The sequence below is a fragment of the Ascidia mentula genome, chromosome 5 (genome assembly GCF_947561715.1).
Source record: "Ascidia mentula chromosome 5, kaAscMent1.1, whole genome shotgun sequence".
Lineage (NCBI taxonomy): Eukaryota > Metazoa > Chordata > Ascidiacea > Phlebobranchia > Ascidiidae > Ascidia > Ascidia mentula.
Window position 1 is genome coordinate 3182861 of NC_138570.1, and position 23762 is coordinate 3206622.

Consider the following 23762-nt stretch of genomic DNA (forward strand, 5'->3'; position numbering starts at 1 on the left):
CATAGGAACATATTTTACAAAATTCTTATCAACGTTTCTGAAAGTATTTACAAATTCCTATAAAATACATAGACAAAAACAACTTCAAAAATTGAAATATTGGGATCTACCCAAAACTGCAGATGCAGGCCTAGCGATCACTGCAACTTATTTTATAATACTAAAAAAAGCAGTAGCTTTTTATACAGGATCAGCCTGGCTTATAAATCAGGAATATATATTTCGCCCCATGGGCATCTTCAGTTCCTTCAGTAAACACATTAAATGATATAAAAACGTCTGAAAAACAGCAACATTAGAGAAAGGGCTAGTGATAAAAAACAACAACAACTTCGACCTCTTGCAATGCTACTGTGCGAAGGCAAAACACTGAGTGCAAGGCGGGTAACTCAGTGTTTTGCCTTCGCACAGTAGCATTGCAAGAGGTCGAAGTTGTTGTTGTTTTTTATCACTAGCCCTTTCTCTAATGTTGCTGTTTTTCAGACGTTTTTATATCATTTAATGTGTTTACTGAAGGAACTGAAGATGCCCATGGGGCGAAATATATATTCCTGATTTATAAGCCAGGCTGATCCTGTATAAAAAGCTACTGCTTTTTTTAGTAGACAAAAACAAAATACGTTTGCTTGGTAAGCCTTTGTATAATTTTTTTTCGACGTTTGTGCAGATTAAAGTTTGCTGTTAAATGTGGAAACATTAATTTCCTTTTTTGTCCCGTACTTTATGTGACCAAGACCAGATAAGACGCCGATCGATATGGCTTCCGGGCCTCTGCTGATTCCAGTATGGGACGTGGAAACAACGGACGTGTCTTCCTTTTTCTCCCTTTTCCGGTAAAGCAATTTCTGAATCGGTCCCAACCAAACTCGTTGCACTTCGCCCTGTCTCAAGCATGTGAGAACGAACACACAAAAGCCCTGTAGGGAAAAAAATGATAATTTGATGATCAGTTTGAAATACAATGCCGAGGTACTTTTTCGGTAGCAATTTTTGGCAGTAACAAAACAGTCAACACATTTTCAACTTTAGATACTGGCAAGCAATGCTAGAAAATGAATGGAAAGCTGTAAACATTTCACATAGTTTCGAACTACCAGTTCAGTTGAGATATGCGGACAATCAGGCCAACTACCTAGCCGAGCTGGTGACCACAGTCGAGGTTGATCCTTTGGATAGTCCTACAAACTAGGTAAGTCACCAGCCGCATTAATGTGGTGTGATAAGTCTGCAGGGTATGCACCTAAATGTCTGTTGTTGACTTATTTGCTTCTACAATTTGAATATTGATCATGAATTAAATGCAAATCCACTTTTCTCTTAAACAACTTTACCTGGAAACATGAGAAAATGGTAAAGAGCCAACTCATGGCTTCCAGGTACTTGGGGTCATCCGAGATCATCATGAAAAAAGCAAAGAACCAAACCAAGCCAAGTGTGCTGGCGATGAGCAGAGCTATGGATAAGTTATGAAGGTTGGTGGGATTTTTTGAGGTCGACGATACCTGAAAACGTGAATCGAATGTTACGGAATACATTGGCTCATTCAATACCCATACATCCATATTGTAATATTTCATTTCTTCATTATATTGAACTATACATAGTAGTTATAAGTAAATTATTACGAGATTAAACAAAGTCTATTTTACTCAATAAATACGTTTAAAAACATAGTGAAAATTTTAAGCAAAAGTATATCAACTTATAATCTACCTTCTTTCTTTTACAGGTCAGACTTGTGATTACAAGAATAAACATTACGATGTTAAATGCAAGAAGGCAGCCCATAGGTAGGAGAAATGCGAAGTACAAGGAGTAACCCTGAATCCAGCACATGTTTGAAGCAAGATATGTGTTTACAAACGCAGAGGGAGGGTCTAAACAAGAAAATTTGAAGTTATGATGAATTCTACAAAAAATATTGTTGAAAAATATGTATACCACGCTGACCTTGTCCGCAAACAGGCGTTTCATTTGAAGGAACTTCATAAATCTTGTTCAACATTAGGTTGATCAGCACTACCACCATCGGTAACACATAAGAAAGGCCGCAAGCTTTCAGAAGGTAATTGTCCCAAGACACGTCGAAAATCTGTGCAACACAAACCTACATTTATTTGGCACTGCCGAAATGTGAAATGGTAAAAATGACGTTTAGCACAGTTTTGGTCATACGTTTTTTGTCACTTTATTATTGTAACATATATGTTTTCGTTTTGCGACGTTCAAAGGTACACCACCTTGACGATGGATTTGTAAAGCAAGTGGGCGTATACAGCCATCCAAAACCAGGTGACCAACAGAAAGTAATGCAGTAAGGTGGCGCTAGCGATGCACCCGGCTTCATGTTCACGTTGATCAACTCCAAATAGAAATATGAGATAAACAACTGATAGGTTGCCACAAATGTTCATCAACACTATCATAGGTCGGCGAGATCGTATCTCTCTGCGTTATGTGAAAAAATACATGTTGATTTTCAAAGTTTACATCTAGATAGAGGTGCGTAACTAAAGAAATCATGATAGCTATTACTTATGATTTCAGTTTACGTTATATTGACGCCACTGGTACAAACTATATTGTCGCCACATGAGACAAACCAATATCTATTAGCTCAGTACCGTAAGATAGGATATTGACAAAATACAACTTACTTAGATATTAGCAGGAGGATAATGGTCACAATCAAGCAGGCAACAGACAAACTACATCCGACGATACTGACGATCTGCTGAGGTATGCTTGGCGGTATGGGGTACACCGACTGAAAATAATACAACAAAAACTCACATTTCTGCACATACGTTGAGTGAACTTCAGCAAAATACGTTACCACAAGCATAGCAAAGCTGGTTAAATGGTTGCATTTGCATTGAGGTGGGTTGGTGTTTGGTTCCATGCAACATCCTTCAGTCGACCATCTCTCAGTTGAGTAATTCCAAAACACACAAGTCTCGTTTACGTATTGCGCCTGATCAGATGTTATTCTTGGTAAATGTGATTTCGCTTTTTTTTAGCATACATTTAAAGTGACGTCATCCTGTACTTTTCCGCGCGTTTGCTTCACATCGATTCGTGTAATATTCACCATATCTGCAAGGTTGTGAACCAGGGTCGGGGTGGTTTGATCTCCCACTTCTGCTGAAACGACCTAAAATTGAAAGCAACGTTTTTCTGCCATTCGATTGCATGAAACATTGTAACTTTTTTAATTAGAAATTTTAAAAACGTTTTTTACTGCAAAGACTATGCAGTGTATAATGCAAAAGCGTTTGGCATAATCAAAAACCATGCTGAAAAAATAATAAATTTCAACTGTTGAAACTTTTGCTAAGTCATGGTAAGTGTTTTGTTTCTCAACCACAAACAAAGCAACTTTGTTTTTCATGTATTTAGAAACAACATGTTCAAAACATCCCCGTCTGAAGTGATTTCTTACTAACCAAGCAAAGAGATTGTGGGGCACGCAATTTTTACTACAAGCAATCTGGTCCAGATCAGAGCAAAGATTGCTTTTGAGAACATATGACGTGCACATAAGAATGCGCTGCAGTTGCATCTGGGACAAAGCTAACGGGATCTCCCAAGGATGCAATCTCTCTACCCTGGGCACGCCAGGCCTATGCTCTAGCCAGCTGGACATTCAGGAGTTTACAGACCATCGCCGGCAAAGAAAAGTGGCGAATCCTCCACTTATTGCACTTACCCAATCTGCTGCTTCTGGAGAGGAAAATAAAGCACTCGATCTATGGACGAGGAAAACAGCTCGAACTGCCGATAACGCTCTCTTGCGCCTCCTTCGGCCGTCGTCAGAAGTTTGTCTTTCAGCAAGCAACAGTGCCTCTAGTGGCACAGTGACGGAAACGGGTTGGAAGGGAATGTAAGTGGTGAAGTTTTGGAAGAAGGTCACGTACGGACTGTATTGTATGTCACGATTGGGACACCGATTGTCGCTTACCTGTCAACAGGTACTGTATTAATCGTAAGCTATCTTTCTTCAAGAATGTTTTTATAAGTTTAGCGTGGAATTACTTTTACTCTACGAAGTCCAGCATTTTTGTTCTAAGTTGCAAAATTTACTTGCAATTGTAAAAACCCAAGGGCACATAAAGGTGTGTTTCGATAGTATTTTGTGAAGCGTTTATGTGCAGAAGAAGCCTCAGCTTAAAGGATTTTAACGATTGCATGATTTTGTATAATTCTGAACTTGGTAAACAAATTGTACCTCAGCTTCGATGTTGGGTGTGCTGACCGAGAGAACGTTAGTGTGAGGTGAACGTGGAATCTTGTAAGCCAATTTCATAAGCGATCGCACCATCTGCGTTTCAGTCACTCCCGATTTGTGATTGGTGGAGACGTAGAAGGCCGTCACGTGATCGGCGATGTTAATAATGCGCAAATAAGAATCGGGCAGAATCTGTTTGGTCCATGAAAATTTAAGAAATCACATATTTTGTGCGTTAAGTGGGTCTCCTCCGATTATCGGAAATAGTTTTAACACATAATGGTTCATGCTTTTTTTGCTTGATTACATACCGATAAAACAAATATTTAACAAGGTAATAATTTTTGGATGTTTTTTGTATATGCTACCTACCTACGATTAGACCAACACATTTTTTGTAAATACCAACCAACCGCAATCGTGAATAAACCCTAAACTTAATCCTGATTACGTCACTTACTCTTGCCGTCGTTGCGTTTTCTGCGACGTCGTTGATAAAGGAGGCAGTGGCAGTGACGTCACCGCTTTCCAAACTCTCTGTGTTTGAGGTGATGACGTCGAGGTATGTTAGGATCGTCGCTAGAGCGGATGTGTTGAGTTGCTCGACTGATATCTGGACACACACAAATTACAATTTTAAATAGAGCAGAACATATTTGTAAAGCTTATTAGTGCAATTGAAGAAGATTTTAGCTAAAATCGACCTACTTCAGAAACAATAGACTCCACGCTTTCGTCCGTGCATGGAACGAGTAAACGGTTTGCAAAGTATGGTTCCAAATCTCCAGTTTCCCCTATGCGGGTCTTGCATTGTGCCGTGGCCATTGGTTGACCTAAGAAAAAGCGTCGAATTTAAAATTTCCTGTTTATTAATGAAATATCGTGGCTAGCATCAGAAGTACCATAAAAAGACACGGTTTTAAAAAAATGCCAGGTGTAAATTTCATTGCAAGTTAATCCTATGAAAATTTCCAGTTACCTGTGTACGGACATTTTTCCCATGAGTAAGCCGACTGGGGAGCGATAGTGGATGGGAAGGTGTAAGTACCTCCGTCGATGTACAGCCTGTCTACGAAGCAGGTAGCTATAAACAGAAACAATTATAACCCAAATGTATTGAAAACGAGGTGATTACGGTAATTTTTGAGTTGAACTTAATAAACGTCGAAATATAGGTATTGTAACATTAAGTTGAACGCAAAAAAATGCAACACAAAGCGACATGAATTTATTTTAAACTCCTCCTTGTAACAAATATTCTGTATTTCGTGTGGTAAACCTAAATTGTTTAAGTTCAAATACTTATTTCATGCTAAAACACATCCTACGACATACGGGCGCAGTAGACATACGGATCCCCCGTAAAATATTGATTGCACACGCATTGAGAAACCACAGTGTCGTTCGGCCATACTCCATACAAAACAGGCAGGATAAATGGACGTTCCATTTGCTGACCATCCCGAAATACCTCAGTCTGGCACGTGGCACTTTCCGCGCAAGTAATATTTACACATGGGTTCGGGATGCCTAAGAAAGGACATAAATTCAATGCTAGTGAAAAGTTTATAAAGACATCACCAGCTCACTGGGTGGGAAAGAAATATAGAAATTCAAGTTTTCTTCTTACCGCCAATTTCAATGCTCGGGATTACAGTTACGTTCAAGTAAGAATCATTGTTTTCATCTGTGTATGTGAAGTATGCTGAACTCACCGTGGTCGAAGGGGGCGCTAAGAAAGCAAAATAAGATGTTTAGAGATTTATTGCACGGTTTATATGCCGAGAAATATTATATGTTTTATAAATTACATTTTATACCTCAGTATGTTCAGTGGAGAAACCAACACCTGTCAGTTAGTTTTGGCGATTAGTTTAATGCGATGTGTTCGCAATATTTTTTGAAAACACCGGCGTAATCTTCTACACATGGCTCTTTTAAGGGCTTGGAAAATATTGCCCTGTAAAATCCATTATCACTCACTCAAGGTTCAATATTTACCTGTGCAATTGATGCCTGTAAAACCGGGTTTGCAAGTGCATGAATATGCGAAAAGGTTGCTTGATGGTATTATCTGACATATTGCATTCTCATGGCAATTGTTTGTAGTTGGGCAGCAACCTAAAAACTCAAGTTAGCATTCCAGTCAAGGTTTAAAGTACTTTTGCTATCATATAACCATTTTATGGTGTTCTTGTGTTTATATTGTGTCATGACAACCGAATTAATACCGCACTATGTTTAAATAGTTTTAACAGAGTTTAAAGTTAAGAAATTTGAGGCGACTGATTTAAAATCCACTTATTTAAACGTCTGACTATTGCCAGCAGTGTTATATAGCATAGAGTTCGTATCATTTCAGACATTTTTTTTAATAAGCTCTCTGTCCAAACTTTCATTTGTAACTTTTTGCGTAGCGAAATAAGCAACAATTGACAACTTTAATTTTGCTTAACGGTACATGTCAGTCAATTTTGCGATATTCGAAGTGTTACTAAAAGATACATACTTACATGTCGAGCAGTTAGGGTAGTCAGTTGTTCCCGTGCATATGCAAGTGGGATAAGCTTCCACTACGTTTCCGGGTAAAGTAGAAGCAGGATTGGTTTGATCATAAGAAAGGAGGTTGCCGTTCTCATCAAGCAGTTCACAGGTTGAGTTCCACCCACAGGTAGATGCAATGCACGGATCAACTGTTACACATAAAAGAAACCTTTAAAATCATTTTGTAAAACGGCACAAATGATTTATTGATAATGTTTTGTCGTGTTAAATTGTCACCTGTGCAGTTAAATCCATCCCCAATGTAACCTTGGTAGCATTGACAAACTGCTACTACATCATTCAAAATCGTGTAACACGATGCGTTGGTGTCACACGAATTACTGGAGCATGGGCCTAAATAAGACAAACGCTCATAAATATGTTCGTCGATAACCTTTCACAAGGCTATTAATTGCTTGTTACTAAACTGCTATTCGACTCCAAAATACTGCTTAAGGTACAAGTTAAGTTGGTTTTTCTTTTTGTGGTCTTATAAATGGATTAAAAAATTGTACCTGATCCTTGAGGCGGGGGGAATGTCGATTGCGGTTTGCATCCTATAGCTTTAAATAAATTAAACAAAAAACAAGCGAAATTCGAAATACCCAAGTGAACAGATTTCTTACCATAGAAAAACATCACAAGTGACGCAAAAACGATGTTCATGATTTTCTTAAATTTTTTAATTCTTCTGGTCAATTGTCAACTATTTAATTACTTTACCCAAGGCTCCATATCAGTTTCGCACCAACTTGGATTATCAACTGCAAACTAAATATACCAAAAAGAAAAAAGACATAACATCTTTGATAAAAATATTTACACTCACGTTTATGTTACATATTTACTTCTGTAAATGTGCAACGCTTCTTACGCTGCAAAGTTATATACAGGTTTAAGAAGAATGCACGTAAAACGCATTAAAAGCTCAACCCAAAAGTAAGACAATAGAATCTCTTTTTAGTTGTTTCGCGGAAGAATAAAGTCGACCTATTACCGTCCACGCGCTCTTTTAATCAGAACCCGATTGAAAAATATTACGAGCACCACGATTTCTATAAGAACAACACATTGAAGATTGGGCGATCGTCCGAACATAATGCTTATATTTCTGATCCTAACAAATTTCAGGAAGTTTCGCGGAACTGCTGGTATAGTTTCCGCTCAAGCGTATTAACTGTGTTTATATGAAAAATTTCATTCAAACCGATGTTTGGCGGCTCTGATACAACCACAATTAAACTATAGGGTGAAGCATATTTACGTTTTCCAAGATGTAATTACCAATAATTGTGATATTCTAAAAACTTAATCAAAAAATTATTGTTTATTGTGGGTGCCGGCTTGTCGTGAATGCCTTTTAATTGTTATGTAAAAAAGACTATGAAGTGTCTGTTTCTTGTTTCTTGTTTCTTGTAATGGATGTGACATAAGTTACCAACATGGATTGTGGAGTTGATGGCTATGTAACTTGATTTCATCAAAATAAGCTGCATAATACTTTTTTGTTCGTAGCATGAAAACATGGATAAAATCTTCCACACACATTATTGCAACAGGCCACAAAATAATACCTCTACTTTTTCAATTATACTTTTTGAAACTTTACACATCACTGAAACAAAAATATCGTGTACGTTGTGTATTAAATACTATGATTAAATCAAAACGAAAGGATTGTTGCAGAGAAATCCACGTTGATACACACACTAAGGTCTCACTGCAATAATATTTACTCGTCCTCGTTACACAGAACTAAAGTTGACAAAAGTATTCATAAACGGATTGGAAACTGTCTTATCCAATTTGCGATTTTACTAAATACGTTCGGTTGGATGATTTTTTGAATGCTATTTTATTATGAAATTTGTGTAGGATAAAGTTTGTTGGCAAAGGTAGAAATACTAATTTCCTTTTTTGATCCGAACTTTATGTGACCAAGACCAGACACGACGCCGATCGAAACAATTTCGGGGCCACTGCTGGTTCCAGTATGCGATGTGGAAATCACAGACGTGTCTTCTTTCTTCTCCTTTTTCAATTTTTTCATAAACAATTTCTGAATTGGTCCCAACCAAACTCGTTGTACTTCTCCCTGTCTTAAGCATGTAAAAACGAACACACAGAAACCCTGGAAGAAATAAAACAAAAATGTTGGTAAGATATATAATTAAGTTCTCTTTTGGCGTCCGACAATAACCCATCTTTCCTGCTAGGAATATTAATAAACCACAACAAGATAAATGTTCAATAAAAATGTTGTTTTTCTCAGAAACAACTGTAACAGATTTTCACACTCATAATACTTTTCAATTCGCTTGAATTCTTCCATTTTTACCTGGAAACACGAGAAAATGGTAAAGAGCCAACTCATGGCTTCCAGGTACTTGGGGTCATCCGAGATCATCATAAAAAAAGCAAAGAACCAAACCAAGCCAAGTGTGCTGGCGATGAGCAGAGCGATGGATAAATTATGAAGGTTGGTGGGATTTTTTGAGGTCGACGATACCTGAAATTGAGCATCGATTGCTTTAACGTAATTCTTGTTGTATTTTTCATTTTTTTTAACGTATGATGGGTTTGCCAGAAAAGGGGCGCTATTAACATAAACCATGTGTCTTACACAAACGTGATTCAAAGTTAAAGTTTAGGAAAAAATACTTTCACTCGTAATCTACCTTCTTTCTTTTACAGGTCAGACTTGCAATTACAAGAATAAACATTACGATGTTAAATGCAAGAAGGCAGCCCATAGGTAGGAGAAATGCAAAGTACAAGGAGTAACCCTGAATCCAGCACATGTTTGAAGCAAGATATGTGTTTACAAACGCAGAGGGTGGGTCTAGAAAACAATATGTATGCATTACTCCTATTTTTCATGCACAATCTCATACACTGACCTTGTCCGCAAACAGGCGATTCATTTGAAGGAACTTCATAAATCTTGTTCAAAATTAGGTTAATCAGCACTACCACCATCGGTAACACGTAAGAAAGGCCGCAAGCTTTCAAAAGGTAATTGTCCCAAGACAGATTGAAAATCTGAGACAATAAACATTTATAGACACATTTGTCGCAGAAAGGTCATCGAAATGCGATTGTGAACTTTACAGATTGGAAACAAACTATTTTGTTCAACACAGTTTTGCGATAATGCCTTTTTTTTTCTTCGACATTAATTTTTCATTGCATGAAGGGCATAAACCTTGACGATGGATTTGTAGAGTAAGTGGGCGTATACAGCCATCCAAAACCAGGTGACCAACAGAAAGTAATGCAGTAAGGTGGCGCTAGCGATGCATCCGGCTACGTGTTCACGTTGATCAACTCCAAATAGAAATATGAGATAAACAACTGATAGGTTGCCACAAATGTTCATCAACACTCGCATGGGTCGGCGTGATCGTATCTCTCTGCGTAAAGTTGAACACCATATGTGTCACAAATCGTGTTACATTGTGTTACAAAAGTAACAAGCATGGTTAGATAAAATAGGCGCTTTTTTGTTTAGAAGTGTTAACCATTCTATGCCGCCAAATACAACTCACTCGGATATCAGCAAGATAAGGATGGTTACAATCAAACAGGCAACAGACAAACTGCATCCAATGATACTGACGATTTGCTGAGGTATACTTGGTGGTATAGGGTATACCGACTGCAATATATATATTTAAAGTTTAGGCTGTGTGAACATTATCAAAGTACGTTACCACAAGCATAGCAAAGCTGGTTAAATGGTTGCATTTGCATTGAGGTGGGTTGGTGTTTGGTTCCATGCAACAGCCTTCAGTCGACCATCTCTCAGTTGAGTAATTCCAAAACACACAAGTCTCGTTTACGTATTGCGCCTGATCAGAAGTTATTCTTGGTAAATGTGATTTCGCTTTTTTTTGAGCATACATTTAAAGTGACGTCATCCTGTACTTTTCCGCGCGTTTGCTTCGCATCGATTCGTGTAATATTCACCATATCTGCAAGGTTGTGAACCAGGGTCGGGGTGGTTTGATCTCCCACTTCTGCTGAAACGACCTAAAATTGAAAGCAAGGTTTTTCTGCCAATCATTCGATTGCATGAAACATTGTAACTTTTTTGATTAGAAATTAAAAAAAAGTTATTTACTGCAAAGACTATGCAGTGTATAATGTAAAAGCGTTTGGCATAATGAAAAACCATGCTGAAAAAATAATTGCATCAATTTCAACTGTTGAAACGTTTGGTAAGTCATGATAAGTATTTAAAAATTTACTCCATAAATTGGTGTGACAGTACGTTTTGTTTCTCAACCACGAACAAAGCACTTTTGTTTTTCATGTAGTTAGAAACAACATGTTCAAAGCATCCCCGTATGAAGTGATTTCTTACTAGCCAAGCAAAGAGATTGTGGGGCACGCAATTTTTACTATAAGTAATCTGGTCCAGATCAGAGCGAAGATTGCTTCAGAGAACATATGACGTACTCATAAGAATGCGCTGCAGTTGCACTGGGACAAAGCTAACGGGATCTCCCAAGGATGCAATCTCTCTACCCTGGGCATGCCAGGCCTATGCTCTAGCCAGCTGGACATTCAGGAGTTTACAGACCATCGCCGGCAAAGAAAAGTGGCGAATCCTCCACTTATTGCACTTACCCAATCTGCTGCTTCTGGAGAGGAAAATAAAGCACTCGATCTATGGACGAGGAAAACAGCTCGAACTGTCGATAACGCTCTCTTGCGCCTCCTTCGGCCGTCATCAGAAGTTTGTCTTTCAGCAAGCAACAGTGCCTCTAGTGGCACAGTGACGGAAACGGGTTGGAAGGGAATGTAAGTGGTGAAGTTTTGGAAGAAGGTCACGTACGGACTGTATTGTATGTCACGATTGGGACACCGATTGTCGTTTACCTGTCAACAGGTACTGTATTAATCGTAAGCTATCTTTCTTCAAGAATGTTTTTATAAGTTTAGCGTGGAATTACTTTTACTCTACGAAGTCCAGCATTTTTGTTCTAACTTGCAAAATTTACTTGCAATTGTAAAAACCCAAGGGCACATAAAGGTGTGTTTCGATAGTATTTTGTGAAGCGTTTATATGCAGAAGACGCCTCAGCTTAAAGGATTTTAACGATTGCATGATTTTATATAATTCTGAACTTGGTAAACAAATTGTACCTCAGCTTCGATGTTGCGTGTGCTGACCGAGAGAACGTTAGTGTGAGGTGAACGTGGAATCTTGTAAGCCAATTTCATAAGCGATCGCACCATCTGCGTTTCAGTCACTCCCGATTTCTGATTGGTGGAGACGTAGAAGGCCGTCACGTGATCGGCGATGTTGATCACGCGCAAATAAGAATCGGGCAGAATCTGTTCGGTCCATGAAAATTTAAGAAATCACAAATTTTATGCGTTAAGTGGGTCTCCTCCGATTATCGGAAATAGTTTTAACACATAATGGTTCATGCTTTTATTGCTTGATTACATACCGATAAAACAAATATTTAATAAGGTAATAATTTTTGGATGTTTTATGTATATGCTACCTACCTACGATTAGACCAACACATTTTTTGTAAATACCAAACAACCGCAATCGTGAATAAACCCTAAACTTAATGCTGATTACGTCACTTACTCTTGCCGTCGTTGCGTTTTCTGCGACGTCGTTGATAAAGGAGGCAGTGGCAGTGACGTCACCGCTTTCCAAACTCTCTGTGTTTGAGGTGATGACGTCGAGGTATGTTAGGATCGTCGCTAGAGCGGATGTGTTGAGTTGCTCGACTGATATCTGGGCACAACACAAATTCATATTTTAAATAGAGCAGAACATATTTGTAAAGCTTATACGTGCAATTGAAGAAGATTTTAGCTAAAATCGACCTACTTCAGAAACAATAGACTCCACGCTTTTGTCCGTGCATGGAACGAGTAAACCGTTTGTAAAGTATGGTAGCAATTCTTCAGTTTGCCCTATAAGGGTCTTGCATTGTACCGTGGCCATTGGTTGACCTAAGAAAAAGCGTCGAATTAAAAATTTCCTATTTAATTATGAAATATCGTGGTTAGCATCAGAAGTACCATAAAAAGACACGGTTTTAAAAAAATGCAAGGTGTAAATTTCATTGCAAGTTAATCCTATGAGAATTTCCAGTTACCTGTGTACGAACATTTTTCCCATGAGTAAGCCGATTGGGGAGCGATAGTGGATGGGAAGGTGTAAGTACCTCCGTCGATGTACAACCTGTCTACGAAGCAGGTAGCTGAAAACAGAAAAAAAAATACCACAAGCAACAAACAAACTGGTATCGGTAGGTTGTTATAACCCAAATGTATCCACAACGAGGCGATCACGGTAATTTTTAAGTTGAACTGTTAATAAACGTCGAAATATATTGTAACAATAAGTAAGAACTTTTCCTTGTAACAAATATTCTGTCTTTCGTGTGGTAAACCTAAATTGTTTAAGTTTAAATACTTATTTCATGATAAAACACGACGCACGGGCGCAGTAGACATACGGATCCCCCGTAAAACGTTGATTGCACACGCATTGAGAAACCACGGTGTCGTTCGGCCATACTCCATACAAAACAGGCTGGATAAATGGACGATACATTTGCTGACCATCACGAAATACCTCAGTCTTGCACGTGGCACTTTCCACGCAAGTGATATTTACACACGGGTTCGGGATGCCTAAGAAAGGAATTCATGAATCCAATAATAGTGAAAGTGCTTCTTTGTGAAGACATCACCAGCTCACTGGGGTTTTATATTTTAAATAGGGACAGAAACTCAAGTTTTCGTCTTACCGCCAATTTCAATGCTCGGGTTTATAGTTACGTTCAAGTAAGAATCACTGCTTTCGTCTGTGTGTGTGAAGTATGCTGAACTCACCGTGGTCGAATAGGGGAGCGAAGAAAGCAATAAGTAGGTTTAGAGATTCGTGGCATAGTTTATATGCCGAGACATTTTTTTTATGCCTTGAAATTACATTTTATACCTCAGTATATGTTCAGTGGAGAAACCAACACCTGTCAGTTAGTTTTGGAGATTAATTTAATGCGATGTGTTCGCAATATTGCTACTTGACTCCAAAGTATACTGCCTAAGGTAAATTAAAGTTGGTTTTTCTTTTTGTGGTTTTATGAATAAATTTACCTGTTTGACGCGGGGGAGGTGTCGTTTGCGCTCTGCATCCCATAGCTTGAAATAAATTAAACAAAAAAACAAGCGAAATTCGAAATAGCCATGTATACAGAAATTTCTTACCATAAAAAAACATCGCAAGTGCCACGAAAACGATGTTCATGATTTTCTTAAATTTTTTAATTCTTCTGGTCAATTGTCAACTATTTGATTACTTTACCCAAGGTTCCATATCAGTTTCGCACCAACTTGGATTATCAACTGCAAACTAAATATACCAAAAAGAAAAGGACATAACATCTTTGATAAAAATATTTACACTCACGTTTATGTTACATATTTACTTCTGTAAATGTGCAACGCTTCTTACGCTGCAAAGTTATATACAGGTTTGAGAAGAATGCACGTAAAACGCAATAAAAGCTCAACCCAAAAGTAAGACAATAGAATATCTTTTTAGTTGTTTCGCGGAAGAATAAAGTCGACCTATTACCAACCACGCGCTCTTTTAATCAGAACCCGATTGAAAAATATTACGAGCAACACGATTTCGATAAGAACAACACATGGAAGATTGGGCGATCGTCCGAACATAATGCTTATATTTCTGACCCTAACAAATTTCAAGAAATTTCGCGGAACTGCCGGTATAGTTTCCGCTTAAGCGTATTAACTGCGTTTGTATGAAAAAATTCATTTCAAACCGATGCTTTGGCGGCTCTGATACAACCACAATTAAACTATAGGGTGAAGCATATTTACGTTTTCCAAGTTGTAATTACCAATAATTGTGATATTCTGAAAAATTAATCAAAAACTTATTTTTTTATTGCGGGTGCCGGTTTTTTCATGAATGCCTTTGAAATGTTATGTTAAAGAAAACTGGGAAGTATCCGTTTCTTAGTTTCTATAATGAACGTTACATACGTTACCAACATGGATTGTGAAACTGGTAGCTGTGCAACTTGACTTCATCAAAATAAGCTGCACAATACTTTTTATTTGTTGCATAAAAACACGGATGAAAACTTACATTGACATTATTGCAACAGCCCACAAATAAATACCTCTACTCTTTCAGTTATACTTTTTGAAACTTTACAGATCACCGAAACAAAAATATCGTATACGTTGTGTATTAAATATTATGATTAAATCAAAACGAAAGGATTGTTGCAGAGAAATCCACGTTGATACACACACTAAAATCTCACTGCAATAATATTTACTCGTCCTCGTTATACAGAACAAAAGTTTACAAAAGTATTCATAAACGGATTGGAAATTGTCTTATCCCGTTTGCGGTTTCACTAAATACGTTCGGTTGGATGATTTTATGCATGCTATTGTATTATGAAATTTATGTAGGATAAAGTTTGTTGGCAAAAGTAGAAATAGAAATTTCCTTTTTTGATCCGTACTTTATGTGACCAAGACCAGACACGACGCCGATCGAAACAATTTCGGGGCCACTGCTGGTTCCAGTATGCGATGTGGAAATCACAGACGTGTCTTCTTTCTTCTCCTTTTTCAATTTTTTCATAAACAATTTCTGAATGGGTCCCAACCAAACTCGTTGTACTTCGCCCTGTCTCAAGCATGTAAAAACGAACACACAGAAACCCTGGAAGAAATAAAACAAAAAAGTTGGTAAGATATATAATTAAGTTCTCTTTTGGCCATCCGGAATATTAATAAACCACAACAAGATAAATGTTCAATAAAAATGTTTACATGTTTTTCTCAGAAACAACTGTAACAGATTTTCACACTCATAATACTTTTCAATTCGCTTGAATTCTTCCATTTTTACCTGGAAACATGAGAAAATGGTAAAGAGCCAACTCATGGCTTCCAGGTACTTGGGGTCATCCGAGATCATCATAAAAAAAGCAAAGAACCAAACCAAGCCAAGTGTGCTGGCGATGAGCAGAGCGATGGATAAGTTATGAAGGTTGGTGGGATTTTGGGAGGTCGACGATACCTGAAATCGAGCATTGATTGCTATAAACGTGATTCTTGTTGCATTTTTCAATTTGTTTAACGTATGATGGGTTTGCCAGAATATGGAGGCTATTAACATTAACCATGTGTCTTACACAAACGTGATTCAAAGTTAAAGTTTAGGAAAAAATACTTTCACTCGTAATCTACCTTCTTTCTTTTACAGGTCAGACTTGCAATTACAAGAATAAACATTACGATGTTAAATGCAAGAAGGCAGCCCATAGGTAGGAGAAATGCGAAGTACAAGGAGTAACCCTGAATCCAGCACATGTTTGAAGCAAGATATGTGTTTACAAACGCAGAGAGTGGGTCTAGAAAACAATATGTATGCATTACTCCTATTTTTCATGCACAATCTCATACACTGACCTTGTCCGCAAACAGGCGTTTCATTTGAAGGAACTTCATAAATCTTGTTCAAAATTAGGTTAATCAGCACTACCACCATCGGTAACACGTAAGAAAGGCCGCAAGCTTTCAAAAGGTAATTGTCCCAAGACAGATTGAAAATCTGAGACAATAAACATTTATAGACACATTTGTCGCAGAAAGGCCATCGAAATGCGATTGTGAACTTTACAGATTGGAAACAAACTATTTTGTTCAACACAGTTTTGCGATAATGCCTTTTTTTTTCTTCGACATTAATTTTTCATTGCATGAAGGGCATAAACCTTGACGATGGATTTGTAGAGTAAGTGGGCGTATACAGCCATCCAAAACCAGGTGACCAACAGAAAGTAATGCAGTAAGGTGGCGCTAGCGATGCATCCGGCTACGTGTTCACGTTGATCAACTCCAAATAGAAATATGAGATAAACAACTGATAGGTTGCCACAAATGTTCATCAACACTCGCATGGGTCGGCGTGATCGTATCTCTCTGCGTAAAGTTGAACACCATATGTGTCACAAATCGTGTTACATTGTGTTACAAAAGTAACAAGCATGGTTAGATAAAATAGGCGCTTTTTTGTTTAGAAGTGTTAACCATTCTATGCCGCCAAATACAACTCACTCGGATATCAGCAAGATAATGATGGTTACAATCAAACAGGCAACAGACAAACTGCATCCGATGATACTGACGATTTGCTGAGGTATACTTGGTGGTATAGGGTATACCGACTGCAATATATATATTTAAAGTTTAGGCTGTGTGAACTTTATGAAAGTACGTTACCACAAGCATAGCGAAGCTGGTTAAATGGTTGCATTTGCATTGAGGCGGGTTGGTGTTTGGTTCCATGCAACATCCTTCAGTCGACCAACTCTCAGTTGAGTAATTCCAAAAAGCACAAGTCGCGTTCACGTATTGTGCCTGAGTAAAACTTTCCCAATTAAACTTGGTTTGGCGGAATGTGCGATTGTGACCAGTTTTTACTTCAATGTAAATGCTTTCTTGGCTTGTTTAACGTCTCTGTCAATTCCTTAAAACACAACTAGAGTTTTACATCAAGTTTTATCGAACATACTTCTAAAGTGACGTCATCCTGTACTTTTCCGCTTGTTTTGTTTACATCGTTTCGTGTAATATTCACCATATCTGCAAGGTTGTGAATCAGTGTCGGAGTGGAACTGTTTCCCACTTCCGCTGACACGACCTGAAAATGAAACTCCGTAGTCTGAGTTTCACAAGAAATGGAGTGTGCATTTTGTGTAAAGCAAAACACGTTGATTATTTATTGAATCAAATGAAAAACATTAACTTAGTAAATCAACGTAATGGTAGGTTTTGACAGCCTGACAATTCAACATCCCTAATTTAGAAACCTTGCGGCAGTAGCACCGGAGACAAAGCAGACGTATGGGTAAGCACCCAAATGAATAGCACTTACCCAATCTGCAGATTCTGACGAGGAAAATAACGCACTCGACCTATGGACGAGGAAAACAGCTCGAACTGTCCATAACGCTCTCTTTCGTCTCCTTTGGCCGTCCCCAGACGTTTGTCCATCAGCAAGCAACAGTGCCTCTAGTGGCACAGTGACGGAAACGGGTTGAAACGGAAAGTAAGTGGTCAAGTTTTGGGCCACGTAAGGACTGTATTGTATGTCATCATCGGGATTCTGATTGTCGCTAACCTGTATCAAAATGTGAAATGTATTAGCATAAAGCAACTTGCATTAAGATTTCTTTGTATGTTAGCTGATAATTGAAATACAGCATACTAATACAAAACCAAATTCCTGCGCCTCAAAATAATATTAAATAGTATTAAACTGCATGTATCAAAAACATGAACTTGTTAAAAAAATGCACCTCGACTTCAATGTTAGGTGTGCTGATTGAGAGAAGGTCAGTGCGATTTGAGGGTGGGATCCTGTAAGCCAATGTCATCAGCGATCGCACCATCTGCGTTTCAGTCACTCCCGATTTGTGATTGGTGGAGACGTAGAACGCCGTCACGTGATCGGCGATGTTGATAATGCGCAGATAAGAATCGGGCAGGATCTGTTTTTTGTTAAGAAATAAAACCACCATGTGGTTTGTTTCAAACTTTAGTTTAATTCCTATTAGCTAGATCCATAGTTAATCGCCAAAAAATTGTGTTTCAAACGCAACCAAACAACTGCCGCGTTGTAAGCATGAGTCGCGCGGCTTAATTGTGCCCTCGCCTTATAATTAGTACAATTTTGAGAAAAAGTTTTATGTTACTGCGTGCTGAAGACCCCTTAATGTAGGTAAGTGCCGTTTATTTTGCCAATTGTATACTACTTTTGGTGTTTATGTGTGTATTTGTTTGAAGAACACCTTACGTTTACGAAACTTTATCGCAACCCAATCAATCAATCAATCAATCAATATGTGGAAAATTATACGTAAGAACAGACGGCGGCTATTCAGAAACAAACCGCAGCCCAATTTATTACACTGTGGTTATACCATATTTAATGACCACAGCAAAATTTTTGCGACACTGTTCCTTATTTATAATGACCCAAATTTATTCTATATAACACCCAGAACAATAGGACGCCATTCACTCCGTGTCTGCAGACTAAGATCCATACCCCAAGCCACTGTTAAGACATCCATTAAAAGAATGGAATAACGCAGAAGTAATGCCATGCTTACGCATAGTGAGTTCAAACCTCACCGGGAGCTTGATTTTTCAAATCTCGCTCCGACTTGTCGGGAAAAGTGGCTGATCCAGCTTGGCTGCAATGCCTTGGCTGCGAAGCCTGTGAACCTTAAGAATGGAATAATATTCCATGTACAGAATATGGCGATCAGTGTTTTCTTAGTATTGATTATTAGTCAATTTTTACTTTTGCGTTTGTTGCGTTTGCCGCAACGTCGTTGATAAACGAGGCAGTGGCTGTGACATCGTTACTCTGTAAACTCTCCGCATCGGACGTGACTACATCGAGGTACGATAAAACGTCGTCAAGTTCGCTCGTGTTAAGCTCCTCGACAGGTACCTACAAACAAAACTATGTTTTTACACTGCGTAGTGAATGTTATTAGAATATATTCAAGTATATGTTCCGCCGTTTCAAGGATAAACAACTCACTTCGGAAACGAGCGCTTCCACGCTTTTGTTTATGCACGGAACGGTAAAGCCATCCACGAATTGAGCACTTTGTTCACTTTCGTTGTAGATACACTTCACCCCAGCCATAGGTTGCCCTGCAAACAAACGGGCTTGGATAGGTCATGGAATACTGCCAGATGATTTAATTGTCACATTTCACCTGTATACGAGCAAATTTCATTCGAATATGCCGAAGAAGGAGCAATTGTGTTTGGAAAGTTATAATCACTTCCATTAATTGGAACAGTGTTCGATTTGCAGGTTGCTGCAAAGCAAAATACGGCAACTATCAACAACTTTTTGTAAGAAACTATTCATGTACTTACAAACAGGTGATCGAGCATTAAGCAAACATACAGTAACTTTAAATGTCAGGGTTGTGAATAGAATGTTGCCATTTTGTTTCTGTTTGCAACGTTTTCACTAGGTTTAATTTTACTTTGGTAAAAGGAACAAGAAACGAAGGTACTGATATTTTCCACATATATTCGTCAATCTACCCATAAAACGAAATTTTTTTTATCCTTAAAAATTTCGACCCAAATCTTGAGCTGTTGTTAAATATGTGAGTGATTAATACGACTTACGTGCGCAGTACACATATGGATCCCCTGCGAAGTTCTCGTTGCACACACATTGAGCAACTACATTGTCTTGGTCATTTGATAGCTCGGTCACACATGTGGCACTTTCGGTGCAGATCACATTTGCACAGAGGTTTGTGTCTCCTGTAGATAGGTACGACTTAAGATGATATCTTTATTTTCGCAGAACAAAAGCAGCTGACGTAACTATGTTTTTATTGATGAAATTAGCGGCATAGTAAAACAAACATGGTCTTACCAATAATCTCAGTTACCATGTGCTTCGTTGTGCTGTAGTGGGAAATATCATCATCTGTCGTCGGGAAATCTGCTGAACTTTCTGTGGTATTGAAAGACGCCAAGAAATTAAAAAGACGCCAAATTATTCAATAAGTTCAGTTCGGTGGAAATGTATCACGATCCCGGACAACCTTAGTGTTCCGTGAATGAATGTAAATGTTACATAAGCTCTGCAAGAGTGTTTTGCAATGATCAAAATCTTCTAGAAAATTGACATCAAACTCAAACAGTTTTTCTGCTTTGTTTAGCTAAAAGCAAATTTTGGCGATCGCAACTAACGAAATCAATTGAGGCAATATTCTGTCAATTGGTTGAACATTTAGGCATACAACTAAACTTGTACAAGTAAAACACAGCTATTTAAAGTAGGTATGATTTTTTTTTCACGGTCAAACTTACCCCTGCCAGGAGGTGGTTGAACCTGTATTGAGGGAAATGTCGTTTCATGAATTTGCGCCTTGCATCTGATCGCTGTCAGAAAAAAACGCTAAATTGTAATATATAAAGGTTCTCTCAAACGAAACTTACCACAAAAACCCATCACAAGTGGTAGGACAACACAACTGGAGTTGTTTATGTTTTCCAACATTTTTCTCATTTTCAAAAAATTAGCTGGCAAAATCCCTATCAAAATTTAATTAAAACTAAGCCTGTTCCGCACCAACGAGGAGTTGCTCTATAGCTGCTAAAGTAAAAATGTCACAAGCAAAATTAAACGCCGTTCTTTAAATGGTGGCATGGTTCACTGATCCAGCATACTTTGTATTATGTTTTCATTCAATTATGACGCAAGGCGCAGTAATCCTTCAACCTCTGCACGCCTTAAAGCGGTTTGAAATGAATTCATCTACCACCCTTCAATTTGTTTAACAAGAGAAGTCTGTCGGTGCAGTACTTCAAAAACGATTTGAATAACAACAACACGAGGAAGGCAGAGTACCTGTCATTTCTGACCCTAACAGTTCCAGCAAATGGTGAGGAAGTACATAACAATGAAAGAATGAAATCGTGAGGTGATTGCCGCTTAGACTTTTTTAGATCAATAATAGTTCCCGTATAGTTTTCGGTTGTTGTCATACACTGGGTTTGTCCGATATCATAACAAAGCTATGGTTTGGTAGTAATAATAAAATTACGTTTAAAACCACAGAGCGAAGACGATTGTCAACTATTAATCCAAGTAAAGTTAACACTATTGTATGCCACCAACCGTCCGACAGATTCGTTTTAGAAAGATGCTTTCAATTGTTTATTTTAAACAGGAATAAGCAAAGTTTCTGTGTTGGTGTCGCCCACTATAAATAGATTTGTTGGGTGACAAGTCGACAATCATAATCAAGGAATGTTTCAGGATAATACACATAACAGTTGAAAATTAATATCTGTGTAAATACAGCAAAATGACGATATGCGTAAATATTTAAATGAAATCCGCATTATATTTCCTAACGTACAGCAAATAATTTTTTTTACACGTACCATGGGATTATTTCACGTTTTAGGCTTCAGAATGATTTCTGCAGGACAATAAAATGCTTTCATATTGCACACGACAACATTTGGTTCATTATATGCTCATATACAATACAATTTTATGGTCTGATTAATCACATTGTGGTTTGCAATGATTACATATGTTTACAATTTTGTGTTTTGCGTTGGAGTTGCATCCTTGTATGCTACGCACACCGCTTCGTCCGGGCTTGAAGTTTTAAACGGACTAAGAGTGGCAACGTCAAGTGAACTGAAACTCTCAGACACTTCTACTTTAATATTCAGAAGAAATTTCTGCAGCGGAGGCCACCAACCTCTCTTTACTTCTCCTTCCCGTAAACAAATGAGAACAAACACACAGAAACCCTGTAATGCGAACATTACAATCGTAACTACGTAAAAGGACAGAATAACAGTACCAAGTCATTCAATAAGTGTTCAACAAACTTGATTGATTAATTTTATGTAAAATTTAAACTGATTCACTATGAAATAACGTTGATTGCAATTTGGGTAACACAGCAGGCGGAACACAATATATTGTTGTATGAAGTGATGCTAAAGTTTGTTGCAGGCATATTTTTCATTTCAAAATATTTGAACAATTTTGTTTCGGCATTTCATAACTTTTTGCTTTTACCTGCAATGCTGCAAAAATGGTGAAAAGCCAACTCATGATGGCAAGATAATATGGATTATCCGAGATCATCATGAAAAAGGCAAACAACCAAACCAAGCCAAGAGTGCAAGCAAGGGTCGAAGCAATTTTTACACTGTTTAAACCCGATAGTTGTTTTGACGTTGAAGCAATCTAAAAATAGCCAACAAAGTACATTATCTTTAAACACAATAATTAGTGCGACAAATCTTGTAATGGTAAGGGGAAAATTTTGCTGTTCTTTAAAGTTAGCACAAATACAACGAAATTCGGTGCTAAAAAATATGCGATGAAGACGATAAAAGAGTCACAAGAAAAAGGAAATAGGCAAAGTTACCTTCTTTCTTCTGCAAGTAAGACTGCTCATCACAATTGCAAACATGACAACATTGAACAAGAGTAGACATCCCAATGGAAGGAGAAATGCGAAGTACAAGGAGCAACCCTGAATCCAACACATGTTTGAAGCAAGATATGTGTTGGCAAACGCAGAGGGTGAATCTGAAATAACATAAAATTTTGAAGGAAATCGAGTTTGAATTTCTGAACAACATTTAACAATAATTTTTTTTACCTTGACCGCATATTGGACTTTGCTTGGAAGGAATTTCAAAGATTTTGTTGAGAATTAAATTGATCGAAACAATAATTGCAGGGAATCCGTAAGACAGAGCCGACGTTTTGAAAAGAGAGTAGTCCCCGGGAGCATCAAAGATCTGAAATATCGGTGATGACACGTGATAAAACATGTGTTAAATAAAATATAATAATTAGGGTATTTTATATCTGCAGTCCTTTGTTGCTCACACTGCCGTCTACAATTCTACATGTGCATGACTCAATGCAACTACACAACTAGCATTTTCATTTCTTATCTCATCGAGATACGAACCAATAAAGAACTCCTGGGTACAAACCCAGATTAGAATTTTTGCAGGGTATCTGGATTGGTCGCCTTGACCGTTTCTGACAATCGTCCACCCATTACTCTACCTGTACAAGCGACTTGTAGACCAGGTGCGCGTATACCGCCATCCAGGACCAGGTGACAAGCAGAAAGTAATGCAGTAAGGTGGCGCTAGCGATGCATCCGGCTTCTTGTTCACATTTATCAACTCCAAAAAGAAATATTAAATAAACAACTGATAGGTTGGCACAGATGTTCATCAACACTTGCATCGGTCGACGAGTTCGTATCTTTCTGCGAAAAAATACAATGTTTTCTATCAGCCGAACACGCGAGTACAAAAATTTTGATTTGTTGTTCCCAACTATATTTAAGAA

At 38.0% G+C, this 23762-nt stretch overlaps 3 protein-coding genes across 3 annotated transcripts; all 3 read right to left on the reverse strand.

The window, feature by feature from the left end:
• Positions 1 to 668: 668 nt before the first annotated feature.
• LOC145901920 (uncharacterized) lies at positions 669 to 7438 on the reverse strand. The gene is made up of 18 exons (XM_082989737.1): positions 7399 to 7438; positions 7010 to 7126; positions 6742 to 6921; positions 5859 to 5960; positions 5564 to 5758; positions 5208 to 5312; positions 4937 to 5061; positions 4689 to 4841; positions 4229 to 4420; positions 3710 to 3961; positions 3026 to 3154; positions 2837 to 2974; positions 2658 to 2767; positions 2241 to 2448; positions 1951 to 2092; positions 1714 to 1877; positions 1332 to 1502; positions 669 to 917 (listed from the first exon to the last, which is right to left on the reverse strand). The coding sequence occupies exons 1-18, from the start codon at positions 7436 to 7438 to the stop codon at positions 669 to 671; spliced, it is 2772 nt and encodes a 923-aa protein (XP_082845863.1).
• A 1192-nt stretch (positions 7439 to 8630) lies between these two features.
• LOC145901921 (adhesion G-protein coupled receptor G6-like) lies at positions 8631 to 13952 on the reverse strand. The gene is made up of 16 exons (XM_082989738.1): positions 13910 to 13952; positions 13561 to 13617; positions 13373 to 13444; positions 12904 to 13008; positions 12633 to 12757; positions 12384 to 12536; positions 11924 to 12115; positions 11405 to 11656; positions 10676 to 10804; positions 10486 to 10623; positions 10321 to 10430; positions 9978 to 10185; positions 9673 to 9814; positions 9451 to 9614; positions 9111 to 9281; positions 8631 to 8903 (listed from the first exon to the last, which is right to left on the reverse strand). The coding sequence occupies exons 1-16, from the start codon at positions 13950 to 13952 to the stop codon at positions 8631 to 8633; spliced, it is 2334 nt and encodes a 777-aa protein (XP_082845864.1).
• A 1305-nt stretch (positions 13953 to 15257) lies between these two features.
• Positions 15258 to 20915, reverse strand: LOC145901922 (adhesion G-protein coupled receptor G7-like). The gene is made up of 17 exons (XM_082989739.1): positions 20855 to 20915; positions 20726 to 20797; positions 20286 to 20366; positions 20030 to 20170; positions 19603 to 19707; positions 19422 to 19537; positions 19176 to 19328; positions 18166 to 18357; positions 17742 to 17987; positions 17379 to 17507; positions 17087 to 17224; positions 16922 to 17031; positions 16579 to 16786; positions 16274 to 16415; positions 16052 to 16215; positions 15711 to 15881; positions 15258 to 15521 (listed from the first exon to the last, which is right to left on the reverse strand). Exons 1-17 carry the CDS (start codon positions 20913 to 20915, stop codon positions 15258 to 15260), a joined length of 2493 nt encoding a protein of 830 aa, XP_082845865.1.
• Positions 20916 to 23762: the final 2847 nt, after the last annotated feature.

Bases quoted from the DNA above. Each gene is read 5' to 3' on its own strand.
- LOC145901920 (XM_082989737.1), bottom strand. From the start codon at position 7,438: ATGAACATCGTTTTTGCGTCACTTGTGATGTTTTTCTATG. The intron at 5,759-5,858 runs GTAAGAAGAAAA...GTCCTTTCTTAG, and splicing joins CCCGAGCATTGAAATTGGCG to GCATCCCGAACCCATGTGTA. The intron at 918-1,331 runs GTAAAGTTGTTT...TTTTCCCTACAG, and splicing joins CCATTTTCTCATGTTTCCAG to GGCTTTTGTGTGTTCGTTCT.
- LOC145901921 (XM_082989738.1), bottom strand. From the start codon at position 13,952: ATGGGATGCAGAGCGCAAACGACACCTCCCCCGCGTCAAACAG. The intron at 9,815-9,977 runs GTTTATGCCCTT...TTATTGTCTCAG, and splicing joins TCTACAAATCCATCGTCAAG to ATTTTCAATCTGTCTTGGGA. The intron at 8,904-9,110 runs GTAAAAATGGAA...TATTTCTTCCAG, and splicing joins CCATTTTCTCGTGTTTCCAG to GGTTTCTGTGTGTTCGTTTT.
- LOC145901922 (XM_082989739.1), bottom strand. From the start codon at position 20,915: ATGTTGGAAAACATAAACAACTCCAGTTGTGTTGTCCTACCACTTGTG. The intron at 20,798-20,854 runs GTAAGTTTCGTT...TTTTTCTGACAG, and splicing joins ACTTGTGATGGGTTTTTGTG to CGATCAGATGCAAGGCGCAA. The intron at 16,216-16,273 runs GTCAGTGTATGA...ATTGTTTTCTAG, and splicing joins AACGCCTGTTTGCGGACAAG to ACCCACTCTCTGCGTTTGTA.